The sequence below is a fragment of the Rhinopithecus roxellana genome, chromosome 15 (assembly GCF_007565055.1).
Source record: "Rhinopithecus roxellana isolate Shanxi Qingling chromosome 15, ASM756505v1, whole genome shotgun sequence".
Taxonomy (NCBI): Eukaryota; Metazoa; Chordata; class Mammalia; order Primates; family Cercopithecidae; genus Rhinopithecus; species Rhinopithecus roxellana.
The window spans coordinates 76,755,411-76,780,011 of NC_044563.1; the positions used below are offsets into that span (position 1 = coordinate 76,755,411).

The window sequence follows — 24,601 nt, forward strand, 5'->3', positions numbered from 1 at the left end:
TCCATGAGATCATATCTGGGTCAAAGAGCATGTAAAGCTGGCAGAGCCGGCGGCCACACAAAGCCCATTCAGCCCAGCCCCTATTCACTCACCTCCTCTCCCCAGCGCCCGCGCCGCCGCGACCCCAGCACAGCGCCTAAGCCCCAGCTTTGATGTCCAAGAACAGAAAACGGCGATTAAATGTTGTTTTAAAGAGGGAGTGCTCACTGCCCTCCCATCTGTCAAGAGAAAGCTGAGGCCTGAGGGAGGAGAGGGAAGCTGGGGGAGGGGTGAGGAGGCGTGTGTGTGTGTGTGTGTGTGTGTGTGTGTGTGTGTGTGTGTGTCGGAGTTGGAGCAGAGTGAAGGGGTGAGGAAATAGGCAGGGGCCCAAGAAAAGCTGGGACCAGGATGGCTTGGGGGAATGGAAGCAACCGCTCAAAATCGAAACATACAGAATTTTGGGTAAGGACTGGTTTCTCAGATGAGAAATATGTGGAGAGGGAAAATAAGGTGGGACAGAGAAACAAACGCAAAAAGGAGAAAAGACAACAGATGAGGAAGAGGGGGAGGAGTGAAAAGGAGAAAAAAGACTGGGAGACAGGAAAAAGGTGAGGGGCAGGAGGGACGAACAAAGCAGAGCAGGCGGCAAAGAGGGCGGGGAGAAAGCAAAGACAGAGAAGCAACTTTTAGGGGCTGGAGGCCCCCGGGTTGCACCTGTTCCTCCTCTTGGGACGACTGTCCAGGGGTAAGTGTAGCTCCAGGTGGTTCTCTGCTCAGCAACCCCAGGGTCAGACAGACCCCGGCCTTGGGACCAGGAGAACAGAGCTGAAAAGTAACCCTCCCAGTGCCACCCCTGGCAAGGCCGGGCCTTGTTTGGTTCCCCAGGCGGGTGGTGGTGACGCATGGGGTGATGGCTCCCCACGACTCCTGGTGATGCTGGAGGCCAGGCCTGATGCTTGGCATGGGTTTACCACACCGGAGGGACCCAGCACAAGAATCATGGCTGTGTCCCCTAGGTCTTGTGAGGAGAGGAGTTATTTTGGTCAGAGACAGACAGTGAGGACGGCCTCAGGCAGAGGTGCTGAAGCACCATGTCTAGGATTGAGTGACTTTGGTTTTACAGCTACAGATAGGGCGATGCTTCCATCCCTGATAAGAGGAACAGGGAGAGGGCCAGAGAAGAGGGCTTGGCCCAGACACAGGGAGATGAGACGGGGAGGGATCATACCCATCGAGTGTTGCGGAAATCCTTTATTCTGTCCATGACAATGCAGAGCTTGCACGGCCGCCTCCCACCCACCCCCTCCCCTGCACAAGGCCACCTGCTCCAATCTCCTTTCATAACAGCTCTTGGCTGCTACAGACGCAGGCAGGGACCTTTGATTGTGTGGAAGCTTCTTGTTGAGAAATTTCTGAAGCTTGCTTAGCTGCTAAGGAGTCAGTTGAAAATGTCTCTCTAAAGACTAAGACGGGAGACTCCTGCTTTGGGAGCTCTGGAATAAAGGACACTGAGCTGGTGTCACGAGAGGTGGATGGAGTCCTGACTGCTGCTCACCAGCCGTGCAATCCCGAGCAAGTTATCCGAACATAGCAACGGACTCCGACTCAGCGGCTCGCTAGCATGGTAGCCCCAGGGCAGCCAGGGTCTGTCTGTTTCCTCCCCTGCTGTAGTTCCCAGTGCTGACAACAGTAACTGGTACACGGTGGTCTTGCTGAGTAAGTGAACGAGTGCCTACCTAGCACCCTGTACCAAGGATCATACGATAGTCATATATTTAACAATTTTTTTAAGTAAAAAGTATTAGGAGAATGTTATTCAGTGCGTATGTACCTTGTAAATGTGGCATAAAAGTGACACATAGATAAGGCTAAATATGTGTGATACAGAACTTTCTTTTTCCCAGTCCCCACACAGAAATCTTAATTCCTCTACCGTGTTCCCCACACAAGAAAAGGCAAAAAAGAAAAGAAAAGAAAAGAAAAAAAACCAAATACTTCAATAAAAAGGTGACGCTTCAAGCGAGAGACAACTGAATTAACTTTATTCTCTTCTAACTGCAGATTCAAGGTATACAACTGAACATTGCTATTTTTCTTATGAGACTTATAAATAAAAATACAAAAAATGTTCACTACAAAAAAATCTACTGTTAGTAGGATGTAAAAAATATTCTCTTTGCTATAGAAGGCACAAACTTCACTTAGTGACACATGGAGAGAGAAAAAACCTGCAGCAGGAAATTCATTTTTTTCTTTTTTTTTTCCTTTTTTTTTTTTTTAAATCTTGTCAGAAACACTGAAATTACAAAGAAACGCGTCAATCTACACTAAACGAAGGCAGATGCAGAAAGCTGCAACCAGGACTGCACAACTTCGAGTGAAACTGCTTCGGAACTAGAACAGATAAGGAGCGGCGAGCACAACTCAGGGAAGTGGGCTGGGGAGGGGCAGCAGGAGGCAGGAGAGAGGGAGAGAATGGAGCCGACAGAAATGAGAGGGGGAGCCAGAGGGAGGAGGGGAGGGTGGGAGGGGCAGACGGAGAGGGCAAGGGTGAGAGGTGGGGAGGAGAGAAAGAGAAAGAGATTGATTTGTACAAAAAAGTAACCAGTAAAATTGAAGAAACAAAATTGGGCAACCTCCTAAAATTAGGCTAAGAGGAGGTGCTGAGGTAGACATTAACTAGAACATCGATGAATTAAAAACACTATTATGTAATACAGAGCAATCCAACTGGCACTTGTGCTGTCACGACATAAGACAAGCCACAAAAACAAACAAATAACAAAACAAAACATAATACCCAAACCAAAAGGCTTAGTTTTGCTTGGTCCAGCAGGGCAGCAGGGCCCTCAGTGCTATAATTTACATACATATATATATATATTTATCTTTATTTATATGGGTCGGATGTCATGGTGCACCACCACGGTTTCTTAACCTTACGAAGATCATGCATAACACTATGTGAACAAATCCTATGATACACACCAGGAGGCTGGTACCCTGTCTGCGAAGTGGGATGCCAAGGGCCCAGGGAGGCCGCAGCTGCTGGCTAACCGGCCTGCAGGGCCTGCACCCCTCTTTCTCCCCGCCTTTTTCCCCCGACCCAACCTCTCTGGTTTGTCCTGCGCCCCTCTCCTGGCCATCTCTGCCTTTTTCCTCTCCCCATCCGTCCCACCGCATAGGGTGAGTCTCGCTTTTCGTCCTCCCACTGAAATATCCAGGTAAGTGCCACCATTACAGCCAAGTCGGCAGAGGCTCCAGAAAGGAGGAGGTAAGATGGGAGGGGGAAAGATGACCACAGGGTGGGCCTAGGAAAAGTGAATGAACAGAGTCTAATCTTCTGCTTTTCTGTCTCACATCCTGGTGCGCCCCCAGTTTTCACCCTAGCTCGGCTTGCCGGGAAACAGGCCCCAAAACTACCCCAACCCTGCCACCCTTCATGGACAGAGTCAAAAGGCTGCCCCACCTCTGCTCACTCCTCTATACGGAGGTAAGCTCAGTGGCCCTCTTCCATCCACAGCAGTTGTACCAATAGCATCCAGAAAGGTACCATACACTTGTGAAAAATTGCAGCAGTTTTGTTTCTTTTCTTCTCAACATGGAAAAACTGTTCAGGCACAAAGATTAAACAAGCCCGCGTTGCACCCCTTGGATTGTACTGAATCACTGGGTCCCCCAGCCTCCCTACCCACCCCTGCACCCCAGATCTGCCTTCCCCATATTCATGGCCTCCTCCTCCAAAGCAGCCCAAAGCAGCAATGATATTTACTATTTTATATCAATCTCTTGCTATATATATATATCTATATATCTATATATTTGTCTATCCTATATATACATAGGATTTTAATGCTTTGAATGAGTGAAGGAGTGAACAGGGAAAGAGCACATGAGTGAGGTGTAAATGTCACCAAACGCATTAAGGGACACACTTGTAGGAGCTGGATACGGGAAAGGGACTATTAGCCAACGTGGCCTTGCCAGGCTGGAGAAGTTTTTCACTGTGCTGGATAAGGCAGTAGCAAGCAGGGTTACCAGCAGTGCCACAGCTAAAGGGCAGCCAGGTGGCCGAAGGAGTCAGACAGCCCGAAGAGGAGGGGAGGACAGATATTCAGATCCCACCTGCGGAGAGACCTCCCTCTCCCCTCCTCCTCTCCCCTCAACTCCAGACACATAAAGCCTCCAGACAGCCTCTCAGCTTGCCCCCGGCCACTAGGCCTTGCAACATTAGAACTGCTCTGTCGTTGTGGGTAGGAAGTTGGAGAAGAGGCATGTTAGACTCTATTCAGGTGTCTTCATGGGGAGAGGAGGGTACAGCAAATTCAGAGGTGTCCCCAAACAGTAGCCCTCAGAAACCACACTCCTCTGAGCTCTCCCCCTACCTCCCTACTGGGGTCTGCAGGGCCCATCGGGTTGGGTGGGGCATCCGCGTGCTGATTTAGTACCATCCAATGCTGCAACACCAGATTACGACAATACTGCATGATTTAACACACAACCACACACACAAAGCACACACGCACACGCACACACATGTACAAAGGGATATTTTGGTGGTGGTGGACTTTTTTTTTTTGTCTTCCTATTCACATTACAAAAGGAAAGGGCAAGGTTCTGCAGAACTGACAAAGGAACTAACAGATACTACAAAAATATTACAATTTGTAAAGATTAGCTCAACCCTCTCAGCTTTTATGAATGGAGGGGGGAGGGGCCCAGGCTGAGTGGGAAGGGCAAGGGAGTGAGGGGGTAAGCTAGTTCTATGGAATAGTTTGATTCTTTCTCTTCCTTCCCCACCAATGTTGAATGACATCTTGCTGTTAAAAATACTGTTTTCTGGGATTTACAGATCCCCTGAGGGCCAGCCAGTCCCTGCTTCTTCCCAGACCAGAGGAGGAAGCCATAGTGCATACTGATTTCTTACAGACGGCCCCTCCCCCAAATGATTTCACCCTTTTCACATTATAAACATGACAACTGTTCTAGTCACATATTTCAAGTTTAACTTCTTTTCCTTTCCAAAACACTAAGTCATTATTACAGTTGCAAAATAGCGTCCTCCCTACTTCATCATCCCTAATCAACAGTCTAGTGACACCGTCCTCCCAATTTGCATCCTCCCAACACACAATTTTAAGGCCTTCAGATTTGGTGGATGAGATTGAAGGGGAGGGCAGGAGGGCTGGGGCCGAGGGACAGGGAGGTCGTCACAGCAGCACCCATCCCTCCGGCTTCCCTACATTCCTCGTGATCCTTCTCCCCAAAACCGCTTCCCTAAACCACTTTGTAAAACCTAAGATCAAAATGCAGCCACAACTTTCTCGGCGAGAGAAAGGAAAGAAAAAATAACAATAAAAAACTCTTACACATAAAGCATGAGATGAAACGGAGGGTCCGTCCCAAAGCAAACACGAATATTGCAAATATGCTTTCCAAAATTCAGGAGGGTTGGGGGAGGTTGGGGAAAAGAGGGAGGAAGAGCAGCAGAGTGGGAGGCGGGAAAGGAACAAAAGAACTGGACAAACATAAGAGGTAGCTTTTAGAAAAACAACACCCCCACCCCAACACAACAAAACAAAGGCTGGATCCCGCCCCCCTCCCCAAAGACCAGCCGTGAAAAGAGGCCAATTCTGGCAATGAGAATGCACACAGAGGTGAGACCACACAGTTGCAAGGATCCAAACACAGGCCCTCAAGCCTCAATGGCCCAGCGACTTGTAAGAAAGGTGGGATTCTCTCCAGAGTGTTTTAGGCTGAATGGATGGTGGCCACAGGTGACTTCGTGCACCGGCGGAGCCAACAGTGACTCCCTAGTGCCCTTTGGGGACCATGGGATCCCCATGCAACATCCCCTCCCCACCCACGTTTTTTGCCCTCCCCGGCCCTCACATTCAGATCCTGAGTATCAACTCCTCCTGCACAGTTCCTTCCAGCTGGGAGGCTGGTCTCCAGGGGCACGGGGAGGGTCTTGGCCAGCTGAAGTCTATAAAAACAACTATTAATTTACACAAGAAACAGAAAAGAACACCCTCCCCATTCCTCCAAGCCCCAACCAAAAAAAGAGATACAGAGGTTAAAAAAGCTCATGAGGTCACAAAAAACTGAGGTAATTCAAGTACAATGTGCTAACAGGAGACACAGAAAAGAAGCAAAACATAACACAAGGCCAAAGCGCTTTCAACTCCTCCTCCTCCTGCTGCTCCTCCTCCTCCTGCTGCTCCTCCTCCTCTCCACTGTGGACCGAGGGGCGCTGTGAGTCAGGAATTCTGTGCAACGCTCTCTGGACCTGGCTTTTCTTGCTGAGCTCACTACATCTGGGGTCCCCAGTGTGACTCAACAACTTTCTCCCTTGCCCAGCTTCCCTCACCCCACGGGCTGGGTGTCCCCTTCCCCAGGTGTAGGGCCCCTCTAGAGACAGACATCCACAACCTCCCCTTGGAACATCAGCCCTTTCATGGATTCCTTCTCCTGGGACTGAAGTAGGGCCACGTAGGGACTGTGGTTTGTTTGGCAAAATATTAGGTATTTAGTTGTGATGCATTTCCATTTTGGAAGCAGCGCAGCAGGCATCTTGCTCACGATGGGGCTGGACTAGGGTGGGGTATTGGATTTGTTTTGTGTTCTCAGAAGGCTGAGGGAAGGAGGGGCTCTGAAGTCAGAGGCAGCTGTCCCACTAGGGAACTGGAGAAGGATGGAGACACCGCCAGGTCCCTGAGGGGCTGGGACTTGGAGGACAGGAGTCAAGGGGAGGCTGGGAACAAAGAGCTGGGGGAGGGGCAGGGGGCCAGAGGCTCTCAGAGACCACCAGGGGACACCCAGATGTGGCAAAGCAGAGGAAAGCAGCAGGTGGGCTGAGTGGTGGGAAGAGAAACAGAGCCCTTCCTCTCCCCAGTCGGCCGCCAGCAAACTAGAGCTGCCGTTTTGAGCAGCTAGTGACCCAGCCCAGCCCCATCGGCAGGGGAGCACCCTTCTGACTCCCCTCCTCCCTGCCTTCATCTTCTGGAGGTCTTGTGGGAACAAGGCCAGCAGAGACTGAGTGACTCTGATCAGAGGACCTCTCACCTGCTTTCTAGCCTCCGTTTCTGGACACATAAAGGAAGATCTGGGTGAAGGGAGGAGAAAAATGTGCCACCATTTGAGTGAACAAAATACCCCACCCCATCCCACAAAATCAGGCAAACCTCCAGCCAGGAGAGGAGGGTGGAGGCCCCCAGAGGAGGGGCAGTGGCTTGGCATCCAGGTCATCTGGAGCCCAGAGAGAATCCAAGGCCAAAAAGCTATCAGGTTTCCTTTTTCTTCTCTTTTTTTTTCCTTTTCCTTTTTTATTTTTCATAGTCCTTCCTTCACCTCGCTCCAACTCTTCTTTCCTGGCTCCCCGCTCGGCTCCACCGCCGCAGGCCTCCCTTCACACGTAGCACAGGTAGAGGTACGTCTTCTCTATCCTCCAGTCGGGCGGGATCTCCTCAGGCTTGTGGCCCTTCATGTGCTTCTGCATGGAGGAGAGGCTGGGGCAGTACTCTGTGCAGATGGTGCACTGGTAGGGCGAGGCGCCGTTGTGCGTTCTCAGGTGCTTGATCATGGCCGAGTAGTCCCGGGAGCGCTGGTGGCACAGCTTACACTCAAAGGGCTTCTCACCTGAGGGCGGAGCGACAGGGCAGGAGAAAGTGAGGACAGACAGAGGGCAGTGAGGGCACCATGTCACCCTCAGGCGTGCCAGGGAAGCTGGGTTCCTCCTGCTGGGCTTGTTCCAACAGAACTTCCTGGGACAATGAAGGCACCACCCAAGACGGCAGCCACCAGTCACACATGGCTATGAATGAGGCTGGTGCGACTGGAGCTCTACAGTTTTCTAATTTTATTTCATTGTAACTAATTTAAATAGCTACATGTAGCTTGTTGACTACTGGATTGCCCAGTTCCTTGTCTTACTATTCTTAACTCCCAAGGCCACAGTCTTTTCCCTTTCTAATTAAGAAAATGGGTGTCTAGAAAGAGAAAGGCCCCAAAGTCCTCAGGAACAGCTCTTCAAGCCGCAGTTCCATCCAGGGAACAGGTGGATCGAGACCTTTCAGGGCTACAGATGGTGGGGAGCAGGGGTGGGGGATAATTGAGGGAACCCAGTCCTTCAAATATGCTGCACCTGGGAACCTCTATCCAGCTAAAGCCTTTTTTTTTTTTTTTTCTTTTTGAGATGGAGTCTCACTGTGTTGCCCAGGCTGGAATGCAGTGGTACGATCTCAGCTCACTGCAACCTCTGCCTCCTGAGTTCAAGTGATTCTCCTGCCTCAGCCTCCCAAGTAGCTGCCACCAGGCCTGGCTAATTTTTGTATTTTTAGTAGAGACGGGGTTTCACCATGTTGGCTGGGCTGGGCTTGAACTCCTGACTTCAAGTGATCTGCCTGCCTCGGCCTCCCAAAGTCCTGGGATTATAGGCATGAGCCACCGCACCCAGCCTATCCTGCTAAAACTGCTAAGACCTTGCCCTAGACCCTGCCTCCCTCCTGAGGCTGGAATTGGGGGTGGGGTGGGATGGGAAGGATAAAGAACCTTGGAGTACACAGCCACACCCTAGCCTTCTATACCCCAACTTTCCTTCCATAGAGTCTCCTAGAGCTGAGCAGAGGATGTAAGGGAACCTTGTTTCAATACAGTAATTAACTGGCCAGCCATCTCGCTATCAATACTCCTCCGTGCACAGGCCCCAGCAAATAATGAAGTAATGAACAGCCAAAGTGATCTAACCATCGACCAGCTATTTACAATAGTCACTGCCAATACAGTTAATGATCCACCTGCCAGGTCACATCCCCGACAAGGGGCTAAGGAAACCCCAGGGCTCTGGGAAATCCTCTGGGTCACTACAGTTGTCAGCAATGGACACCCAACCCTGTCCTTGTGGGCTCAAACTGGGGCACGAAAACTGAGCTCTGACAACATGTAGCTCTGCTTACTGCTCCTTCTGTCCACCCTTCCCCTCCAAAGCCAATGTACTCTCTAAGCCAGCAGGACCTGCCTGAAGCCTCTCCCCCTTCCTCTGGACAGGACAGCTGTCTCCCCTGATCAGAGGGGGTGTCTTTGTTTTCCATGTTCCACTACCTCTTACCCTTCTATAAATCAGCCTTCCCCACAACCAGCAATGTGCTGGTGGTAAATGTTTAACAACTGGCTTTCCAAAAAGCCCTGGTTTGTAGCATCTGCTGATTGCTATGATGTGAATACTCCTACCAGGGCCAATTTTAAGCAACTAAGGTGATGTCGCTGAACTTGAAGTTGTGAAGAAATGTGAAAAATTAGCTTTCACAAGCAAGCTCCAGGACTCCACTGCCCCCAACCTCGGAAACTGTGGAAGACCCTTCACTTCTTTTGTCTTCTGATCTCAGGGAAAGCAGTGGCCCACATTTCTTTTTCCAATACAAAAAATAATGTGGCCGGGCACGGTGGCTCATGCCTGTAATCCCAGCACTTTGGAGGCTGAGATGGGTGAATCACTTGAGGTCAGGAGTTTGAGACCAGACTGACCAACATGGCAAACCCGTCTCTACTAAAAAAAAATACAAGGCCGGGCGCAGTGGCTCAAGCCTGTAATCCCAGCACTTTGGGAGGCCGAGACGGGCGGATCACGAGGTCAGGAGATCGAGACCATCCTGGCTAACATGGTGAAACCCCGTCTCTACTAAAAAAATACAAAACAAACTAGCCGGGCGAGGTGGTGGGCGCCTGTAGTCCCAGCTACTCGGGAGGCTGAGGCAGGAGAATGGCGTAAACCCGGGAGGCGGAGCTTGCAGTGAGCTGAGATCCGGCCACTGCACTCCAGCCCGGGTGACAGAGCGAGACTCCGTCTCAAAAAAAAAAAAAAAAAAACAAAATTAGCCGGGCATGGTGGCACACGCCTGTAATCCCCAGGTAATCGGGAGGCTGAGGCAGGAGAATTGCTTGAACCCAGGAGGCAGAGATTGCAGTGAGCTGAGATCATGCCATTGCACTCCAGCCTGGGCAACAAGAGCGAAACTCCGTCTAAAAAAAAAAAATGTGAAGGCACTCTGAAATGGTAAAACATCATATGCATACAAGGATTATTAAATATATCTGCTCTTCTAATCTCAGAACCAAACACAATCTAACTTTACAATTTCCCAACTTCCATAATAACGTAATTCAATGCATCCTAATTCTTACTGTAACCCTTGAGTAACATGAAATTACCCCTAACCTTCACTTCCAGCTAATTGGACCAACTTACCCCTAATTCAGGACTCATATACAGACATCATTTTGCATGTCACCTCTGAACTATTGGTGTAGCTGCCTGGAGAGCTGGTGGGGGCTCATTAGAAAGTGTGCTGGGATTGATTAGTAATGTCTGCCTTGGCCTTGACTGGTGGCCCTCAGGCCACCATACCAGCCTTTAATAGAACCTCTTCTCCTCTTTGATACAGCCTGGGATCATCCTCACTTAGGCTTCTCCAGGAGACCATCTGCTTCCCACCTCCACCCAGGTCCCAGAGCCAGCTCAGACCCCTCCCTGGCCTTCGGTACCTGTGTGCACCCTATAGTGCGTCTCCAGCTGATGCTTGAGGCTGAACTTCTTGCCACAGCCATTGCACTCATAGGGTTTCTCACCCGTGTGGATGCGTTTGTGGCTCTTGAGTGTGCTCTCATCCCGGAAGCAGCTGCCACAGAACTCACACTCGTAGGGGTGGTCGCCTGTGGAGACAAGCGGCTGGATCAGGCATTTGCCTCTCCCTGCCCCCTCTTCAGGGGACAGTAGGGCACATTCAGTGCATGAGAAGGATGAGACGGCCTGTATTCACCACCTCCAAAGACAACTTAGGGATCCACGGCCACACCTCCATTGAATAAACAAGCAATATCTGTGTTCACACATGTCCACGCTTTACTGTGGCCCCATGATCATCCGCGGGGCAAGGGCCAGTCCTGGGAAAAGAGGGCCCATTTGGTTCAGGGATGGACAGCAGTCCCCAGAAAGCAAGCCCTCATGTGGATACTTGAGACCTCACCATCTTGCTTCTCAGATGACCACTTCTCCCCTTCCTTTAGGTTAAGAGTGACAGTCACTCCAGGCTGACTCCTCAACCTTCAAAGAAATCTCTCCAATTCTGGGAACTTCACATGGTTCTCCAAATACCTTCTACAGTCCCCAATTTCCTTCCTCCACAGTCTCACATAGCTGTTTCCTCTGCTCGATTTCTTCTTTTCTCCCTGGTGAACTCCTAATCATCCTTCAAAGCCCAGCTCATATGATACCCCTGTGTGGACGCTTCCCTTTGGTTCTCCAGGCAGAATGAATCACACTTTCCTCTGTGTCCCCAAAGAGAAGAAATGCCCAGAATTGTGTTCTTTTATTAGTGTGGTATAATTTTTATGGCACTTTCGCATTAAAATGGCCCACATTTCCTGAGCACTCAGATGTGTGATGTGATCGCATAAGGTGATCATGGCAACAACCTTAAAGAAAGATATTATTCTCATTTTATAGTTGAGAAAAAATGAGATGCTTGGAGATGCTTCAACATCATCCCTGAGGTGAAAGAGCAAGTAAAGAGCTGAGCTGGGATTCAGGTTTGGCTCTGGCTCTAGAGTCTGGGTACCATATACTTGTCAGCTTGCTGACACTGTGATGTATCTACTGGCTTGCCCACCCTACCTCCGGCATGGAAGCACCACCAGGATAAGAAGCAAGCCTCACCCATCCTTGTAGTCTCAGTGCATCACACAGGGAGGATCCAGAACAGACTCAGGAAATGGTGGGTCCATGAAACTTGGAGAGAACTGCCTTTTCTTTTTTGAGGATCCCACTCTGAAATCTCCAGAGCATGAGAGGTTGGGGTGTGGAGAATAACCATCTTGCCTTTCATACCCAAAGTGGGGGACTTGGGGGATGAAAGGTGAGGACTCCAGCTACTTATTTATTACAGGAGTGAAGGCACAGACAATAAAGATAGATTGATCACCCCAGACTTTGTTCATGAATATTTAAATATCGCTGATTCGTCTTGTCACTGTAATTACAATTTCTCTGGGCTGCATCTCCAACAACCACAGTTTATGGTAAAGAATGGCCCACTGTATTTCACTTGTCCCTCTGCAGATGTGCGGGGCTGCCAACCGTGTAATGTCCTCTGCATTTCATACATTTTCTTCAGCTGCTGAAGGTTTAAGTCATCCACAATGACCTACGTTTTTTCATTATCCCCATGTCAAACTGCGCTCGTGCCTGGGCATAAATTGTCCTTCTCGTTATAGACTCGCATGCCTGTGCCTTCACTTCCTTTTTAAAATGATATTTTACTCTCTCCTCTCTCTCCCCTCCTCGGGCCACTAACCAAAGCTCCCCCCTCCCAAAGCTAGGCCCCTGTACCCACATAAATTCTCATCTCTTCTGATGGCTCTGAGGGGTTTTTAGTAAGGCTCTGTGGGGAGCGGATGCTGGGGTCTGATCAGTGACTTTCTCATGGGTGAAAGATTTGCAAGAAGCACCCATGCCATGTGAGGGGCACTTCTATCAAGTAATCAGATGGAAGAAGCTCAAAGAGTGGCATCGTGCCTTGACACCAGTTTACCCCAATTTATGGGGTGCTGCACTGGCTCAGAGGCTCAGCCAGTGAGTCCCTCACCTGCAGATCTGGGGATTGGCCAAGGCCTGGGGTTCTCAAAATTGCTACCTGCCCATCCTCACTGTCAGAGCCATGGGACTTCCTGGCCCCTAGTCCCATCAAATTCAAGGGGAGTGGAGGCCTGTGCAAACCCTGGTACTAATTAGTTGTGTGTCTAACACAGTAAGGGCCAGTCTGTGTGTGTGCGCCTGAACCCACTCTCTCTGTGTGTCTGTACTCATAGGCCCGTCTGGTCTGACATCCAACTCCCCCTCCTTACTGAATCGGCAATGATTACGACTTTAATCAAAGATTCAGTATCCTCATTAAGGTATAAATAAATAAATAAAGCCAAGGCCACGTGAGACTTCAGCCGGAGCCGGTAATTAAAACGTACATCGGGCAGTCGCCCAGCTGGGGGGAAGGCAGCGGTGGGGGGGCGGGGGGCAGCTGCCTGTGCCTTTCACCTCCAGAGGGGTCCCTAACAATTTAAAAAACAAGGGGTTAAGACAGAGGAGTTTGTTTGATCCAATTTTTATGAATTTAATTATGAAGTGGAGCACATGTTAAATGAGTTTAAATAGGAAATCTCCTGAGTCTGCCCAGGGAAAAGAATAAAAAGAATTTAGAAGGAAAAATAACAACAAAAAAAGAAAGAAAAAGAAAGAAAAAGAAAAGTCACCAACACACACGTATCCCCATCCCGATTTGGGAGCACGGTGCGCACCTGGCGTGAAGTCCTCACCCTGAGAGCTGATTGTGTCAGTGTGGCCATAATGTACACAAAACTGGCTGCAGAACTCAAAATCCAATTTGTGGTATGTTGATTAACTCTGTAGCCTCTTTAATGAGCTTGACATTAAGTGCAGGACAAACGAGACTAATTAGAGCCCCCTCCAGCCTGCCCGGTGCACCTGTGACCCCCCCACTTCCCCCCCCAATCTGTCCTTACTTGGTGCTTTCTCTGGCACTGGCCAAGCCCAGTGTCTGTCGTCCTCCCCACCCCAGCCCCATCCTGCTGGCTCTTCAGGCCCCTCCCTCCTGGCCCCTCCCTTCAGCACAGCTGAGAGTTTATTATATGATGAGCCGTGTGAATCAGGGATCCATCAATGCCAAGAGCACGGCTGGACTAACCTACCAAACACAGCTGCTGATGCTAAACACCCGGCCCCAGCAGCAAATGGGCCAAGAACAACGGAATATTAATGAGGCATTGTGTGTGGGGTGTGCATAGCCTGTATATGGCTTGTGTGCACAGTGCCTCACTGGTGTGAAAACTGATGGGTGTTTCTCTGTGTGTGCACAGGCAGTACACATGCTCTGTGTTTCCTAGAATAAGCAAGGGCTTCTCCCTATCTCTGGAAACAGCCCCTCCCTGTGGATCTGAGCCATGACTGACACAAGGGCATGTGACATTTTCATATCTGAGCTCTGAGAAGGTGGCATGGACAGAGGAGGGCATATCCTGGGTGGATTTAGCAGGACTGAGATCATTCAAGTCACATGAAGCCAACTGGTTGGACCCAGTGGCATGCTCAGAAGTGGCTGAAAGGTATCTAGCCATCTTTCGTAAGACCAAATGAACCTGGGGACCCGTTGAGGGAGGCGTTCACAGGAAGATGCACATACTTGCAGGGGAGACGCTTATGCAGTCCCTGCAGAGAAAGTCCTTGTCAACATCCCACCCTCCTGGGCCCTTCTTATTGAGCCCACCCCTCTGGGCCCTACCTCTATCCTATCCCAGAAATTTTAAGTAGTTCTGTGCAAATCTGGTGGTGCTAAGGCAATGTGCTCCCCTGAACAAAATGGCATCCAAAAGTGAGAGCCAGGAAGGCTCCTTAACGAGGATACCTACTGCTGGCAGGCCAGGCCAGCTCAGTCCTGAGAAGTAAAGCTCTTCCCTTATTTAGCAGAGCCTGCCACCCATGCAAGACCTGGTCTGCATACTCAATCTCTGAGCTGTGACAAGACTCTCACACTGAGGAGAGGGCCTACTGTTCCTTAACGTGGCATGCAGAGGTTTTGATGAGTATATGCTCTGTTACATACCCAGATAGAGACCTGACCCCAACCCTCCCTACAAACACAGCACACAAAGGCAGAGACACATGCACACTCAGAAATGCGCATTCCTTTACCCAGGTACAGTCAGCAGAGCCCCAGTTTTGTCATAGAGAAAATAAGGAATTTAAGCCGTCCACTCCCCTGTTAGGGAAGACCGGGGGCTGCTGCAGGAAAGCAAATGCCTCTTGGCCATCAGGGACCAAGTGTCCCCATCCCTGAAGCTCTAGAGGCTGGTGGCAGGGAATGGCCAGCCTCTGGGCACCTGGCCCAGCCTCCTTAGCTCATAACCCCTCCCTTGTCCCATCACCTGGAACTGGCTGAGAAGCAATATTTCATTGCTCATCGTTTAAATCCCCTCCTTGTCTTCCCTAAACAGGGTTAAGTTCCAAGTACAGGGCTTTGTTATTGTGGGGAAAGTAGGACTTCTTCAACTTGCCCTCAGAAGCCCGAAGCTGACTTCAGAAATGTGTATGGATGGAGCGGAGGGGCATCAAGAGTGGTGGGAGGCAGGGCAGACACTGTTAAGAGACCCAGCAGGTCAGTTTTTCTCAAAATTCATTTTGGGTCTACCTACATGAGAATCCCTTGGGAATACATATTAATAATGCTGAATCTGGGACCCCACCCTGGCCCCACGGAATAAAAGTTTCTGAGCATGGGACCCAAGAGCCTACCGTTTTAATGAGCATCCTGTGCTGAACATGGAAAGACTGTGAACCAACGGTCCGCAGGAGGGAACTGGGAGAACTGTCCACATTTACCTGCACGACAGGCAGCCCCTGCATGTCCAAGCCTTGAGCAGAAGGACTGAGGGCTGACTCAGCCCACCACTTCCACTTTATGTCCTTAGAGGTAAATATAGAGACTGGCTCCCAGAGACCCCGATCCACCCATCAGCTTCACTGACCTACCTGTATGTGAGCGCAGGTGGCGTTTGAGGGCCGTGTGGCTGGGGAAGGTGCGGTTGCACTCGCTGCAGATGTAGCTGCGCACGCCCGCGTGGACCTCCATGTGCTGCTGCAGCGCGCTCTGTGCCTGGAAGCGCTTCCCACACAGCAGACAGAAGACGGCCATGTCAGTGCCTGTGGGAGACAGGAAAGGGGGCGCCTCAGAAGGCTGGGAACACAAGGCGCATTCTTTACCCATCTGGAGTGACAGCCAGTGTCGGGACTCACATCTCCAAATCCCCATGCTCAGGGGCAAATCCAGAGTTGGCCCAGGCTGTGTAACACTGGGCACCCAGTATGTGGCCCCAGGGATGGGCAAAATCGACGTCGTTCCTGAGCTCTGGAAGCTAAAGTCTAGTGGGAGAAGGAGAGACACTGATCAAATACATCACAATAGCAAGGGTAATGTGCAACTGTGTCAGGCAGTATATAAAAGGCAGCAAAATACTAAGAGGGCACATACCAGATGGACTTCACAGAGTCCGGGGCAAAAAGTGGGGGAGGCAAGGTAGACCCTGTGAGGACAAACACTGACAAAGATACCACGAGCCAGCTATTGTTCTAACGTAACTAATACAAATCCAAAACTCCAAAAGCTAGCCTCTGTTATCCTCACCCCTTAGACAAGGAGACTGAGGCACAGAGAGATTAACTACTTAGGCCAAAATCCCATAGAGCAGCAGTCCCCAACATTTTTGGCACCAGGGACTGGTTTCATGAAAGGCAATTTTTCCACGTATGGTGGGGGGATGGTTTCGGGATGATTCAAGCGCATTAATCATTAGACTCTCTTAAGGAGCGTGCAACCTGGATCCCCTGAATGCACAGTTCCCTATAAGGTTTATGCTCCTATGAGAATCTAATGTCGCCACTAATATGACAGGAGGTGGAGCTCAGCTTCACTCGCTCGCCTCCTGCTGTGCAGCCCAGCTCCTCACAGGCCATGGCCCAGGGGTTGGGGACTCCTGCCATAGAGTTCATAAGTGGCAGGGCTGGGATTCACACCCACGCACCCTAGATTTTAATGCTTTCCCAAGACTAGATACAGACCCCCCCCCTTTTTTTTTTTTTAACTACTTCTCCACTCACTAAAGCATGAATCTTAGGTTCATTCACTCAACAAGTATTACTTGGTGCCTTCTACAAGTAATGTTGTCTTTTTGGCACTGGGGATATAACCACGGAAGAGCATGCCAAGTGCCTGCTCTCATGACCGACGTAACCCTGAACACCAGGTGAATGGCGGAATCCAGAAGATGGAATAGTGTCTGTGAACACTCTGGGCCAAAGGGAAACGTGGCCGGTGGGAGGATCAGACAGAGGAATGGTGCAGTGCAGCTGGGGAAGAAGAAGAGGCTAAAGGGAAACGTAAGGGCCAGGCCATGCAGGGTCTTGCAAATCACGTTAAGAGCTTTAGGTTCCATCCTAAACCCGATGGGCAACTGTCAAATGATTGAAAGCTAGCGAGTGATGTGAGATTTTCATTTAATTCTAACTGGCTGTTCACTCCCACAGTACCCCACAAATATAGGCTACTATTTTCTGTTTGTTACCAACCCCTTTCTGATGCTGCTCTGGAGCCATGGCCGAAATTTCCAGCTACAGCACCATGGGAGGAAGAATCTGACCTTGTGTGTGAGTCCTAACTGGCAGCTCGGTGCCCAGCCTTTTGGGCTCTGTTTTCCTGAGCACAGGAGCCCCCTGGCAGGCCCATCTGCATGTCTCTGTGCTGGTACCTGGGCAATATCACTTGCACTTGGCCCCACACTGCTGTCCCCTGTGTGGGGGGTACAAGCAGGAAAGGTAAGTAGGCCTAGCATCTGTCAGCCCAGTCCAGAGTGGGTGGGGGCAGGGGGCAAAGCTTTGGCTGCCAGAAGCCATGGGCTGCTCAGCATGGAATCGGGAAGTGTCTGGTGGAAGGTAGGGGGAAGAGAAGGGATGGCACGAAGAACCTCCCTGCCTTCCTGGCCCATCGATAGAGATAGCAAGGAGAGGCCTGGTCCTCACCACCTCCGTCCCATTCATTGCTGGGTTAGGATGGACTAGTAGGCAGGCAAGGTCCACCTCTCACGGTCCCCCACACTTCTGTGCCCCTCATACTCACCCTGATACCCCTTCCCTTTGCAGACACTGAAGTCTAAGCACCTGGAGCCACACCCCATCTCGCCAGCAATCAGGAAGGCTGAGCAGGGAATAGGAATAGCAGCCAGCACTGGATTTTTCTCCTGGCCATCAAAAAGCAGGAAGGAAGGGGAGCAAAACTAGGCGTTATGCTAGGTGCTTTTTCTATGTTGTCAGCTCATTTAAAACTTGCAATCCTACAAGGCAGGCATTCTTATCCCCCTTTTCACTAGTGGAAAACAGAGAGATTAAATAACTTGCCTAAGATCACACAGAAAGAGGCAGAGTTGGGATCTGAAAATATCTCGGTGTGTCTGCTTTCAGAAACCACGGGGCTGGGCTCAGTGCTGCCTCTGGGGCCAGCTGCCCGCCTGTCTGCGCTTACCCTGGAAGAGGCCCAGTAAGGACAGTACAGAGCACCCCTGCCTCTAGTACAGCTCCAGCAATGGCTGGAGACCCCCTGGCCAGGAGTAGGCGGATGCTGGGGCTGGGTCACAAGACATAGCTCTCTGAGGCCGTGCAATCCCACTGGGAGCCACCAGGGTCTCTCGGAAATGTTGAGTAGGGTATTCAGCTCCACTTGCTGGAGGGGGACATAATGAGAGATGTATCTTTCCGGACAGAAGCAGTGCCAAGAGTTGACAGTGAGTCTTCAATGTCCCTCTCTGCTTGGCCTACATACAAAGGAGCACAGTGCATCTGCAATGCGTTCTGTGCCCGGTGGCCCCCAGTCCTTCAACTTGAGGGCCCCCAGCATCTACCCACTTTCTGCCCTTAACCCCCACCCCACAGAGAGCCCAAATTAAGCCAGGTGTTCAAACAGCTGCCTTAAATCAGTAGGATTGAGTAGGCTTTGTGGGTCAGCCATGCCCTTTAAGAGCCAAGACTCCTCCTTATGCATCCTCTGAGATCCCCCGCATGGAAGGAACCTGGGCAGAGGGAACATGAATGGCATTGCCAGTGGGACATCTCAGCCTACACAGCCAGACCCAGAGGTGCTCTGAGGGTCAATATCACCCAGCAAGGCAGGCCACGGCACTCTGCCCCCTTGGTCTTCCCAAAACCCCTAGATGCTGCCCCACTATGCTGTCCCTACTTCTCAGGGTGGCCTGAACCCACTTCATGTCCATTCAGCCAACTCACTGAGCCACTACCAAGTGCAGACACTGTGCTAGGTGACCAGGGGCAGGCTGAGGCTGAGCAGAGAAACTGGGTCCCAGACTAGTGGGAGACGCTGAGTTAACAACCACCCAGAGGGTAAGGCAGGGCGACTCCAAGAGCTCCTGAGATTTTGAGTTAGGCTTTTACAAGTAAAGAGTGTTTGAGAAGCAAAGGACAAGAAATTGGGACACACGTGCCAGGCTAAGGAGAGAGACACCACTGGCAAATGTCAGAGCAGATGGGGCCAAGGTCAGGCCCTGGGGATAGAGACAAGCTGGGAGGGTGATGGGAGTCAGACCACAGAGGGCTGCACATGCCAGGTAGGACAGATGGGACTTTATTCTACAGGCAATGCAGTGCCATGAAAGGACCGAGGGTTGGTATGATCCTAATGTCTGGGTCCCCCTCCAATTCCTTTTTTGAAATCCTAACCCCTAAGGTGATGGTATTAGGAAGTGGGGCCTGAGGGCAGATAATTAGGTAATTAAAATGGGATGAGTATCCTTGTAAAAGAGGGCCCAGAGAGCTAGCTAGCCCCTTCTACATGTGAGGACACAGAGAAGTCAGCAGTCTGCAACCAGGAGGAGGACCCTCACCAGAACTTGAACGTGCTGGCACCCTGATCACAGACTTCCTAGCCTCCAGAGCTGTGAGAAATGCATGTCTGCTGTGTATAAGCCACCTAGTCTGTGGCAGTTTGTTATAGCAGCCTGAATTGACTAAGATGAGTGGTGCTAGCACGATCCGACCTGTGTTTGAAGCCAGTGACTCTGGACACACATAGGAACTAACAGCAGCAGCAAGTGGTGAGAAGCAGCGACAGGGCTGATGCGCCACTGCAGGAGGGTGGGGACCAGACCAGGGCAGAGGCTGCCAGGGCAAGGGGAGACAAAAAATCCTAGAAAGGTGGGACAACAAGGGAGGAGTGGCATGCACAAAATCCCAGATGGCAAGTTCCACACCTGGCCAACAGGCTGGAAGTTACACGGTCACCACCTGGAAAGGAAATGCCATGATGTCCCTACAGTGGTCTCTCTCCCCTTCCTGGGACATTCCACAAGGTGCAGGGGTGCTCCTTGGCCACGTATCCACCAACCAAGGCTCCCAGGGCAAGAAAGGGGGGCCTCTGAGACTCAGCATCCACTTCCCCCATTCTTCTGCTTGGAGACTAACAGCTATGATGATAGAAAAGTATTTAAAAAAAAAAAAAAAAAAGGGAAAGGGCGGGGGAGATGTGGATGAGACACAAGAAAAGCTATTGGTGCATGTGAGTTAAAAATCTAGAGACTAGATGTGAGTTATTAAACAATTTGCTGCTGTTTCAGCCTAGCTGATTGTTCGCATGTATGATGAGTCAGGGCAGATTCTATTACACTGGGAGATTAAGCAAATAAATGCTAGCTTTTGGAAACACATTAAAATGTGAGACTATGGAAATAAAATTATCTAGAAAATTGTATTAGTAATTCATTAGCTGCAGTGAGATGTGCGGCGGGGCAGGGGGGCCTGGAAGCACTGGAACGCTCTGCTCCCTTCAACACCTGGGTTCTGTCCTCTGCTATGGAGAGACGTCAGGCCTGGTACCATTGGGGAGAGGGGCGGTGCTCTGACTGGATGAACAAGACCCTCAGAAGTCAGATGGTCCGCATGACACAGGGGAAGGAAAAGAAGCATAGGGGTCCCAGCTCTCCCATATACTTGCCTTGTGGCCCTGAGCAAGTCATTTTACTTCGCCAGATCCATTTGCTCCTTATCCACCATATTGTGGTTATCAAGAACATCAAATGAGACATCCACACGAAAAAACTTTATAATGTGGTCACAGAGCCAATGCCAGCCAAACAACACCTTCATCTGAATTAGAAAATCATGTCTCCTCCTCTGGGCAGCCCCACAGACCTGGTGAGCACAGAGAGGCCTGGGTTTTGGGCTCTTTCCTCTTCAGCTGGGTACCCTTGTGCAGTGAACAACCTGGATCGTGAGTCATGGCATGAGTCATGGCAGCCCTGCACAGTACACATGCCTAAGCTGTTTTGTTGTCTCTGGGCTGCTGCTTTCTGGGAAGCCTAGAGAAGGCATCTTTGAGGAATTACACCACTTAGGATTCAGTGCCAACAACACCATCTTCCTCTGAAATCCCTCACTGTTGTATCTGGTGTGGTAAAGCCCTGTATTGCATTTATTTTGGACTTTCAGCTCTGCCTAATAGATTATAAGCCTCCAAAGTAGGAACTATTGTATTCATCTTTATATTCCCCAACACACAGCACATGGCCTGATATAGAGTAGGCACTTAATAACTGCATGTTGAATTAGTAAATAAATAAGGGGCTGTGAGACAGTCACAAAGGGTGGGGGAGGAGGTATGAGGAGAGTCATGGTACAGACAGAGGGCTAGGGATGAGGAAAGTTCAGACCACAGTCCACAAACGAAACCACGACTAAGAGCATCCAACCGCTCTCCTTGGAAATCAGTAATGACAAGTGACCCACAGGCAGCAGATCTCAGTGAGGCCTCCTGTGTCTGTCTGGTGGGCTGGACAGGACTCCTTAGTTCTTACTCCATGTCTGAGCTCTGTTGCTCAGAAGCAAAGACCCAGACCATAGAAGGATTGGTTTTGCCATATTATACAGTGAAACAGTACAAAGATCCCAATTCTGGCCCAGAGGTGCAGCCCTTCTTGGATTTGTGATCCTAGTCCAGGCAGCTGTTGTCCTTAACCTCAGTTTCTTCATCTAGGAAAGAGAATTCATAACTAATCTGCCCTTTCCAGCCCTAACTTCATAGTCCTGTTAGGATGCAACTGACAAATGTTTTTGATTATGTAAATCCTACAAATGTATTGCTTTCTATCAATGTACATTTCAATGTAAATCAGATATATAAGTCAGCTTTTACCCAAGAAAATAATTTTTCAGGTCAAGGAATTAGCACCTCTGCTCTTCTGAAGAATGAATGGGACTCAGTCTTAGCCTGGACTCCCAGGGTATCTGCTCAAAGGGAATCCGAAGTAGGAAAAGGGGATGCATGTGGAAAGGATGACGCTATCAAGACTCAAGGAGCATGACTCTTAGTAATATGGGCAGGGTCCATGCAAGTATCTGGGACCACATTTGCATAAATCGTATCTCCAGGGAAGGTGACCCACACCAGACCCCCGAGTGGCGACACAGCCAGTTTTGACTATAGGGCATGTATGACTCAAAGTCTTCCAATTTAAAACAAGCTTAATTTTAGTGAAACCAAAAAAAAGGAGAATGAAAGAAAAGAGAAAAAGAGAGAAAGGGAGAAAGCCAGGCCAGGATGGAATAGTAGGCAGAAGGGGTGACATAGACCTAGGGTATTTCACCCAGGTGATGACGGGGTCTGAAATTATGAAACACAAAACCCCTCATGTTTACACCTGTGCCATTTCCATATCAATTATCTCTTTAATAGATGGGAAGGAAGAGGATCAGAGGGGGACACAGCTGGAGAAGAAAGATGTTCAGGTGCTACACCTTCTTGGAGCAAACCTCTTATTATCTCCTGCTATAAGCAGTTTCTTAATCAAAGGAGCAGAGGGATCTAAATATACTCCAGCTTTTTTTGGTAAGCAGGCTGGGACTGCTGTGTGTGCATGTGCTGGGGCGTGTGCATGCCCGTGTGTGCGTGTGCATGCACATGTACCCCGGAGGGGCTTCTCATGTCCAGTCCTACCCAACCTCACCCAACAAAGGAAGGACTTCCTCCCCTGCCACCCCGAGAGCTTCTTCTCCCCACAGAAAGAAAATATCAGATTTAGGAGGGTGTGAAAACCTTGATTTAAACTAGAAACTTCCCCTCCCTCCACCCCTAGCCCCCAAATCCTTCAGATATGTCTTTCTGATCCCTCTGACATCCTGGGGGATTACTCTTTCCTAAGACACCATCTCCAGCATGGGCAACCTTCGTGACCACACACTCAAACCTTGACATAAACTGATGGCCTTTTCCTTTCGCCCATATTCTCCTCCCTTTGCCCCCAGGATGCTGCTGAAAAAAGGTAGCAGAGTTGCACCATCCACTCTGCAAGACAGAAAGAGAGGCAGAGACAAGCAGCACCGGGCTGACTCCTACCCAAGGCAGGAAGGCTCTGTCTTCATCTTAAGAGGATGGAGACGGCTGGGGTGAGGTGAGGAATAGACAGAAAGGAACAAAGTCCAGCCCCTGAATCTGAGTGGCTCCTCCATTTTGACTTCCCCTGTGCTATCATTTAGGGTCAGCTCCTTTTCAAGGAATCTACTGGATTAAGGGCCAGTAGCCCTCTCTTTATTTCTCTGGTTGTCCTCTTGAGCATGAGTTTCAGGATCATTTAGGATGCACTACTGCACTCCCAGCATTCCTCAGAAGGCTAGCTATGTGGGCACTGAAGGCCAAATCAGCCCACTGAACCCTGGAAACTCCAATCAGCTGCTGGTGAGTAAGAGACAAGTTTCCCAGTTGCTTTTACTGGGGTAGGATACACTAAGATACCATCTTGGAAGACTTGTCTCAAACTCAATTAGCTTTGAGCTCACGCATGGGTGTTTGTCTCCTGCGTATAGAGTCACCTACTGCTGAGGTACTCAGTTACATCTTCCCAAACCAAGCCAAGAGCCAAAAACCTTAGCATCAGTTGTCAATTTCATCCTTGTCAATTTTAGGTCTCTTTATCCAGCCCTCTCTGCCTCTTTTTCCTTCCTTTCTTATCTGCGTAGAATCACGGAAGGCATCTATACATCTGTATGACATTCCATTTCCACAAGAGAAAGGGGGAATGTTATGGTTTCAATACCGTCAGTCAAGGGAGCAAAAGCATCTTCATTGCATAACAAAAAAAGGGGAGGAGCTTGAGCAGCTGATTCAGATTTGTTTTAAAACTAGGCAATGGATGGGAGAGTGATTACATTTTTTAAAACACATGCACACATACAACTTTCAGTCTTTTGGGGAATGTGGCTGCATCCTCAGGCACAGCAGCTAGCAGAGCTGGCTCCCGGAAAACCGTGTATTTGTTTAGCGGTGAGCTGCAGACACAAGTGCATTTCATTACTCGGCACCTCCAGCTACAGTAAACAAATTTGTCAGCTCACTAGCTCATTAAGGTGCGCCCTGGACATGGGGGATTTATTGAGACCTGCACAATAAAAGTAACATGAATGGATTTACTAATTTTGTCAATCACTCCAACAAACGAGCCCAAGAAGGGGAGAAAATGAGGGAGGGGGACAAGAAAAGGGGTGGATAAAAAAAGGGAAGGAGGTTTTAAAAAAAGGAGGAGATGAGTTTGGTTTGCAAGAAGAGAGAGAATAAACGGGTTAAGAGGGGACAAGATCTGCATCTTCGTACTGGGCTACAAAACCACCTTCACATTCAATCTACCTCCTACTCTGGGTTGCCCTTTCTAGGGTTCAGGGGCCTCTGGCAGGAAGGGTACATGCTAAGTTGGAAGATGCCAAATCAAGTCCTGGTTCCCTGGCAGTGCCACACCGATGGCAACATCCTCCTCCCTTCCTCCCAGCATCCGATATGGAACTAATGAAACCGAGGATTAAAAACCTTGTTCCAGGAAGTAGCTGCTTCCAGGCACATCAGCGGAGACTAATATCCTCGGTTAGTACCTCCCACCTGCCCCAGCAGCTCCTTCTTGGTTTCCAGTCCAGTGGCTGGACCCTTCCAGACATTCCAGAATGAATTAAAACTTCTCCAAG

The 24,601-nt window shown here is 49.8% G+C and overlaps 1 protein-coding gene across 3 annotated transcripts in view; it reads right to left on the minus strand.

Moving 5' to 3' along the window:
• Nucleotides 1-2,000: 2,000 nt before the first annotated feature.
• ZBTB16 (zinc finger and BTB domain containing 16) overlaps nucleotides 2,001-24,601 on the minus strand; it is a 201,428-nt gene continuing 178,827 nt past the window's right edge. For all 3 annotated transcript variants that reach the window (XM_010372363.2, XM_010372365.2, XM_030918030.1), the window contains exons 5-7: nucleotides 15,572-15,742; nucleotides 10,519-10,686; nucleotides 2,001-7,617 (exon numbers count right to left, since the gene is read on the minus strand). In XM_010372363.2, the coding sequence (XP_010370665.2) occupies nucleotides 7,388-7,617; nucleotides 10,519-10,686; nucleotides 15,572-15,742 (569 nt within the window). In that variant the 3' untranslated portion in view covers nucleotides 2,001-7,387. The remainder of the gene's footprint in view (nucleotides 7,618-10,518; nucleotides 10,687-15,571; nucleotides 15,743-24,601) is intronic.